We start from the raw sequence: 7,603 nt of genomic DNA, 5'->3' as shown, positions 1-7,603 counted from the left end.
GCCATCCAAGATCTTATATCTAAAATACAGTTAAAAAGGGCATCCATTGGTCCGGTGTCATCAGGAGACACGGAGATGTACAGCTGCGTGTCGTCAGCGTAACTGTGGAAGTTCACTCCATGCCTCCTGATGACACCGCCGAGAGGCAGCATATACAAATTAAAAAGTACAGGGCCTAGAACCGACCCTTGGGGCACACCTCATGTCATTCTATGGATCTTAGAGGAGCATGTATCCATACTCACCATAAAAGTTCTGTCTGAGAGACAGGAAGTGAACCAGTTGTGTACAGCACCAGAGAGGCCCACCATGTGTTTCAGTCTGTTTAAAAGAATAGCGTGGTCTACTGTATCAAAGGCTGCGCTTAGATCCAGTAGCACCAGCACTGAGAGCTTTTGGGCGTCCCAGTTACATCTAAGATCAGTTAAAACCTTTAGGAGAGCCGTCTCTGTGCTGTGGTTCACCCTAAATCCAGACTGGAATATCTCCAGGATCTGTCTATCATTGAGAAAATCAGTAATCTGAGTAAAAACAAGTTTTTCTAAAATTGTACTTAAAATGGTGAGTTGGATACAGGTCTGTAGTTTTTAAAATCATTACAATCCAAACTGCTCTTCTTCAGAAGGGGCCTCAGCACCGCCATTTTACAGGCAGCAGGGAAGACACCCAACTGAAGAGAGCAGTTCATCATGTATAAAAGCTCAGCTTCTATGGGAATGTGGCATTAACGCTACATCAGTGAAGAACCAGTTCTTTATGAACCAAACATAAAGTTAGTGACCACAGCCTGACGACGATGGCTCTGTATGGCTGCACCTCTGCACACCTGCTGTTCAGGTACCCTTTACTCCCACTGCTAACTAATGTGACGGTTGGTGTTAAGGCAGTGCTCTCACCCTCAGGCAGGGGCAGCAGGGTGATGGCTGTGCTTAGCCGTCCACTCCCCAAGCTCACCAAGTGGGGGCGCTCTGCTTGGAACTTCAGCCCCTTTCCAGTCTCGATCAGGTCCAGCGGGGTGCTCTGCAGACAAACATTAACAGTGTGTGATGACTGTTTTTGGCACATTAAATAAACATCGGTCATGTGATTTAAAAGCATGCTCCTCGCCTCATGCTGCATGTTCTCTATCGCAAGAAGGGATTCTGATTGGCTGCTAGAGGTGTAATTAATTATACAAAATGCCATTACCATTCCATCTTTGAAGCGTCGGTATGTGTGGCCATGTGAAAGCACGGCAGCGTGCTGTGTTAGCCTGACAGAGCCAACCGTCTGTACCTCTGAACCCGAGGAGGTCACGCCGTGGCGTGTGTGTGGATGATAAAGTGCTGTGACTGGGACCTAACGGGAGATTGTTTCTCGTCCATTAGTCAAACTAATTGGTTTTGCACGTCACATAAAAGCACAGACGTGCAGCATCACAGGGGGCGGCCACAGAGGAGAGATGGCTCTTTTTGTTGCTTCACTCAGAGCCACAGAGGAGGCTGCTGTGGCTGTTTACATCATCCTCTGAGGGAGGTGTGCGCGTCGTCTTCCCATCACAGCTCAGGCTGAAGCGGCTCCGTGCGCTCAGCTCGGCGAGGGGGAAGGGACGTCACCATGGCAACAGCGCTCCACAATTAAGAGACACGAAGCTGCTGGAGGGCGTTTGGCGAGCAAACCTGTGATGAGCACTTCAGCGCAGCGCAAGTGTCTTCTGCTCTGTAACCGTTAGCAGCACGGAGGCCTGACTGAGAGGCAGGAAAGCGCTCAGGCTCGATAGACGAGTTCTCACGGGACAAACCGAAGCTGTTGCGTGGAGCTCTTAGCTCGAGTTTTTCTGATAAACTCCCATGATGGAGAACTTCCTGCTCTGGTTCCCACGCTTTCTCACTGGTGACCCTGTGCATGGATAAAAATTCAGGTCCTGCTTTGTTTGTAGTGGTCAACATATTTGATGCACTGTTTGTTTAAAAGCATCTTTATTTCCCATTGGCTCATACATGTTCATGAAGGCCTGTGCAGAAGGATGTGCGGCTGTTTGGCACTATGTTTCTGTTCCAGTGTCATGATCAGCCTCGTGCACAGGAGCTGTAAATCTCGTAAGCGTCCCCGCCTGACATTCTTCTTCTCTTTGTCTTATTTTGGTAAATTGAACATTTTTCACTTCCTGCCTGTGTGTGTTTCCACTGTGTTCATTAGTTCATCCCAAACCTAATTACTTCTTTTCGTGAACTACATGTGACTGCATGAAACTGTGGGAGAAGTGATTAAGTGCATGGAAGCTGATGTTGGGCAAAGCCAGCACATCATGCTTTCATGATTGAACACATTAACTTGTCTGAATGAGTGTCGGTCCACAACACTGTCCTTCACTGCACACAGAGTTAGTTTGAAGTCCCAGACACTGGGACTGGAGCAGTCCCAGTGTCTGGGACTTCAAACTAGCACAGGTGGAGCACAGGTGGAGCACCTGTGCTCCACCTGTGCTCTACCTGTGCTGACAGGCAGCGTCTGACGTTGTTTTCACGGCTCTGTGGCAGCTCCAGTGTTGAAGGAGCTGCAGGAGTGTGGAGGCATTTACTGGCATTGATTTGCATTTTCAAACACTGCTGTGTCTGCATCTTTGTGTCCCACTTATGAGGCTGTGTGTTGTTTTTTTCATTCTCAGGACGAGACGAGTGACTCGCCGTCCTCTCGGCTGGTTAGCTAGCCAGGCGTGTCCTGATAGGATTATCTGATGGCGGGGGTCGGTGGGTAGAGTGGGGTCAAGTCTAAGAGGATTGCTGAGATAGAGGGCATCTTGCTTACGGCACTGGGAGAGCTTATACTGGGAGTGATGGGATGAGAGGGGTGGAGTCTGCAAGATGGCTTATCTGCTGTGTGCTGCTGCTTCCATGTGGAGCTCTCAGCTTCCTGCCTGCATGTGCAGGACACACTGTGATGTAATCTAAGAAGCAAATATGTACTTCGTCTGTACATTAGTGAAGCTGTTGTGAGGTACCGCTGCTATCAGCAGACGTCCGCTCATTATATGGTCACATGTTTATTTGGGGGATTTTAAATGGATAACCTTGTTTACGTCTCTTTGACTTATTGATTTCTTTACTGCCTTTGAAGAGATGAATTCACTACAGGATCACTTTGTCACAGCAAATTCAACTAAAAATGACAAATCAAAAAAGTATCATCAATATCATCAGATGTTGGATTAAACTCATAAAATCTCTCTCAGCTCAATTTAAATAGCAGAAAAACATTTTTTCAACTGTGTTCAAAATATTGTTTCCTGGTTTTTGCTCATTTTTCTGTGAATTAACAGAATTAATTATTGTAGAAATGTGGAGACTAATGCCAACTTGTCTGAAAGGACAGTTCGGTTTCATTTCATTGCCGTGTCCTCTTGGAGTGATGATGAACGGTCCTGCACATAGTGGCTGCAGCCTCTGCAGGCGTCTCTGTGAAACACCAGTTTCCTCTCCAGCAACAAAGCGGTTATTTGCACTCATCAGCTTTGTTGCAGAGACTTTAAGGAAAGAGGAGTCACACCGTGCTAATATCAGGCTGACACCCCCCAAACCAGGAAGTGAAATTCAGAAGTATAAGAAGCTGTTTTGCACAGGTGGGTGACATCGGCCCAGCAGCAATCTGCTGCTCAGTTTGACTGAGATATCTGCTGTGACGACTGTTTAAACAGAGATCGGCGTTCACGCTGCTGTGCTGAGCTGGGTGCTTTTGAAGAAATAAGAGATGAGTTTCTTGGTGGATGCTCACATTAAACATAACCAAAGTTTGAAATAATGTACAAATAACTGGGAGCCAAAAGCTCAGCCTTACACTGCTCATGGATCTTTATGATGTCATACAGAGCAGATATGAGGGGCAGCAGCCAGGCCCAGTGTGAGATACATGAGGAGTATTTTGAATGTCAAAGCTTCTGAAAAGATCTGCAGATGAAGACGAGTTCCCTTTAAACGTCTCTCATGTCTGCGGAGCACGTCTGCAGGAATCACTGAAGTTTAATCTCTAACTGGATATATGCACAGAAAAAAAGGAAAGAAGAACACCCCCCCCTCCTTAATGCCTGCAGGATTTTTAGAAGCAGCAGGTGTGAAGCACAGACATCTAATCTGCGAGTCTGTCTAATTACTGCTTTACCCTCGCCAACATATGTGCTGCTGGAGCCGACCTCAGTGACACGGCAGCCTCTGTGCTTACGCTCCGTGGAGTCTCCATGCCAGGACACCGTCCCATCGCCCAGTGTGCCGACATTCAACATCAGAGGACGTCAGACGACGAGAGCGCCCTCTGTGTGTTTTTAAGAAGCTGCCACGTCTAGAAGAACGGTGTCCCAGGCCACATTACAAAGACTCCGACTCTAAACGGTCTCAATGCATCTCTGGCCTTAACAGCGACTAATAAATATGGCTAAATGAAGACTTTGTTCAGCAAGTGATCGCATCTAGAAAATGGCACTGAGGCTGTATGGTGTAATCTAATTACTACTTAAATGATTATGTTCTTGTGCTTCAAGTTCTTCAAAAACAAAAACAGTCTTTAATGCTCCCTGGAGCTACAGGACACAAATGTGCTCATTCAAAACTATCAAGTGTTTGGACTCTTCATGCTCACTCCTGTAATTATTGACCTTATTATTGACGTCCTCACCAAAAAACACAGTCCAGCTCGTTATGGCACAGCTGAACCCTGAGCACAGCGCTATGAATGATGCATAAATGACATGGGTTTGCCTCTGTTACTTCTTTGTATGTTAGAAGCCCCAGTGATGGATACTGCGTTACTGTTTAGTCTCCGATCGGTGCGCTATTTGAAGTCGTGCAGTGATGTGAAGTAAGGACTTCCCACAGGTGTGTTAAACCTAAAGTAACGAGCCCGTTTTACGACGTACAGATATTCGTGTAAAACTGTATGGAGTGAAAGGAAACAGTTGTCAGAAAAAACTACTCAAGTAAAGTACAGATTAAAAACAAAGTTCTACTCTGCACTTGCACTTATTTCCCAGCTCTGGTTGTTTGTGGTTGGACGCTGTGGAGCTCCCACTGTAGGTCACAATGATAACACTGGATCTCAAGGTTAGTGTGGAGGTAAGGCGTCTACTTCTGTCTAACGTGCATGACACTGAATGAACCAATGAACAAAAATAAAACTCTGACTGACTCTTATTTCCATCTCACAGCACACACACACACACACACGCACACACACATTTACCTGTAACACCTGGTGAGTTTGCCGTCCACACTCCGGCATGTTCCTGTTCAGGCGGTCCATATCCACTGAGCTGTCCACGGCTCCCTGCGACACATGAAGATCCTGAAAGAGGAAATGAGAACATGAGTAACAAACGTCGTCACGGCTGAGCTCATTTCTCAAACGTTAAAAAAAGGGAAAAACATTTCTGTTTTTGGAGTCCATGTCTAAGTAAAAGCTAAAAGCTTAAAAAGGTCCCAGACTCACACTTTGTTTCCACTACAGTTCATGAAAGTCTGAGCGCGCGTGTCGGGAATCCCCATCCCAACTCTGCCCTCACACTAATGCCTCTATAGGTGTGATTCATACTGTCAGCACACACACACACACACACACACACACACACACACACACACACACACACACAACAGATGGTAACAGATGGTTTAACACACACATTTAAACCTCTTGACACATTGACTGGAAATCTCCTCAAACACACACTCATCACATTTTATTCACGTCATTTTTGGGGTATTTCCATCAAGTCAGCACAGGATGGATGTGTATAAATAACGCTCCGTGTCTATATTAGTGTATGTGTTAGACACTGCAGTCATTATGTGAGAAGCACAGAAAACCACACAGGAAAGGTTAGAAAACACATAATTATCCCAGAGTCTACAGAGCCAACCAGAGTCGTATGCAAGCCTAAAATGTTGTGCGTGATACGCTCTGCCTTCAGGATAACAAAGCACTGCTGCATTATCAGCGTGTTTGCTCTCCTGACAGACTGCGCAGCCTCGAGCGAGCCATAAAAACAGTAAATCACAAAACAGGCAGAAAATAAAAATAGCAAAGAGCTCTCAGCAAAGAGCTTTTGTGTAAAAAAAACAAACTCCTTTTTGAGCCTGAAGAAACACTTTGTTCCTCTTTTCTTGTTCGGTGAGAGGAACCAAGCAGCGTTTAAGTGTTCACCTGTCAGTGGTTGGCTCCAAATATAACCACTACCTTTCTCCAGTTGTCCAGCAAATGCATCGCCTGCATGGCACCACGCTGCTCCAGACTGACCGACCCAGCAAACCCAGCAGGGACTCGACTGTGAGCGGGACACCTGTGGCACTGCTCGTGACTTTAGCTTCTTCAGACTGTCTTTTTGTCCTGATCGTGGTCTTTTGTTTAAAGCTTCCCTTCACATAAACTCCCATTCAGAAGGTCAGACCTGTTGCTGCTTGCTCCACTAAGCGAAGACCTACATTCCTGACTGGCAGCACCAAAGTTGAAGATAGCAGGTAGATGAGTGTGTGTGTGTGTGTGTGTGTGTGTGTGTGTGTGTGTGTGTGTGTGTAAGCAATGATCAAAAGAACGGAAGAAAAAAGCAGAGAGTGAAGAATAATGTTTTGAAGTTGTCGAATCATAAAAAGTGGGGATGACTGTAATTATGCAAATATACCGTAATCCCCGACTGAAGAAGCACGAATAGAACAAACAGAGCGTGAAGAGCAGAGTACGGACACGCAGTCTTCAGTCCCACTTGAAGACACAAACGATGGCTTCTACATCACAGAAGTATAGGTGCATTATTCTGTGCAAACGCATAAGCTGCTAATGAGACTACGTCCAACCACGTCCACAGCACTGGGGTCAGGGCCTGCTGAAGAGGAGCTGCAGCCAGCAGTTTCTGAGCTAAAGCTGTGAGGAAGAATCCCAAACGTGCTGCTGGTTATGTGGAGGACGGAGTGCTGCCAACTCACTGTGCAGGTAAAGTGAATGCAGCCAGTGATAACTGTGCAGAACACACCGCTGAGCAGCATGCATGAGCTAAAGGTTTTTCTGTTTGGTATAAGTATCAGAATGACTTCATTCTCTGTAATGTAACATGTTACTTTCTCATTAGTTACCCTGTAATGTAACATGTTACTTTCTCATTAGTTACCCTGTAATGTAACATGTTACTTTCTCATTAGTTACACTGTAATGTAACATGTTACTTTCTCATTAGTTACCCTGTAATGTAACATGTTACTTTCTCATTAGTTACCCAGTAATGTAACATGTTACTTTCTCATTAGTTACCCTGTAATGTAACATGTTACTTTCTCATTAGTTACCCTGTAATGTAACATGTTACTTTCTCATTAGTTACCCAGTAATGTAACATGTTACTTTCTCATTAGTTACCCTGTAATGTAACATGTTACTTTCTCATTAGTTACCCAGTAATGTAACATGTTACTTTCTCATTAGTTACCCAGTAATGTAACATGTTACTTTCTCATTAGTTACCCTGTAATGTAACATGTTACTTTCTCATTAGTTACACTGTAATGTTACATATTACTATCTCATTAGTTACCCAGTAATGTTACATATTGATTTCTCATTAGTTACACTGTAATGTAACATATTTTCTCAT

General features: G+C 45.0%; 1 protein-coding gene across 5 annotated transcripts in view; it reads right to left on the bottom strand.

The window, feature by feature from the left end:
- phldb1b (pleckstrin homology-like domain, family B, member 1b) overlaps positions 1-6,283 on the bottom strand; it is an 88,828-nt gene extending 82,545 nt beyond the window's left edge. For 2 of the 5 annotated variants that reach the window (XM_086260495.1, XM_086260498.1), the window contains exons 1-3: positions 6,199-6,282; positions 5,209-5,310; positions 897-1,020 (exon numbers count right to left, since the gene is read on the bottom strand). In XM_086260495.1, the coding sequence (XP_086116621.1) occupies positions 897-1,020; positions 5,209-5,310; positions 6,199-6,234 (262 nt within the window). In that variant the 5' untranslated portion in view covers positions 6,235-6,282. Of the gene's footprint in view, positions 1-896; positions 1,021-5,208; positions 5,311-6,198 lie in introns of all 5 variants that reach the window. The other 3 variants (XM_086260494.1, XM_086260496.1, XM_086260497.1) reach the window with 3 other exon arrangements.
- Between the last annotated feature and the right edge of the window lie 1,320 nt (positions 6,284-7,603).

The sequence above is a fragment of the Aulonocara sp. 'chitande type north' Nkhata Bay genome, linkage group LG14 (genome assembly GCF_057382095.1).
Source record: "Aulonocara sp. 'chitande type north' Nkhata Bay isolate Kocher_YH1m ecotype deep benthic linkage group LG14, A_spYH_male_GT1.1, whole genome shotgun sequence".
In the NCBI taxonomy this organism is placed as follows: domain Eukaryota; kingdom Metazoa; phylum Chordata; class Actinopteri; order Cichliformes; family Cichlidae; genus Aulonocara; species Aulonocara sp. 'chitande type north' Nkhata Bay.
The sequence above is the reverse complement of the archived record's forward strand: the minus strand, read 5'-3'. Positions and strand labels throughout refer to the sequence as shown.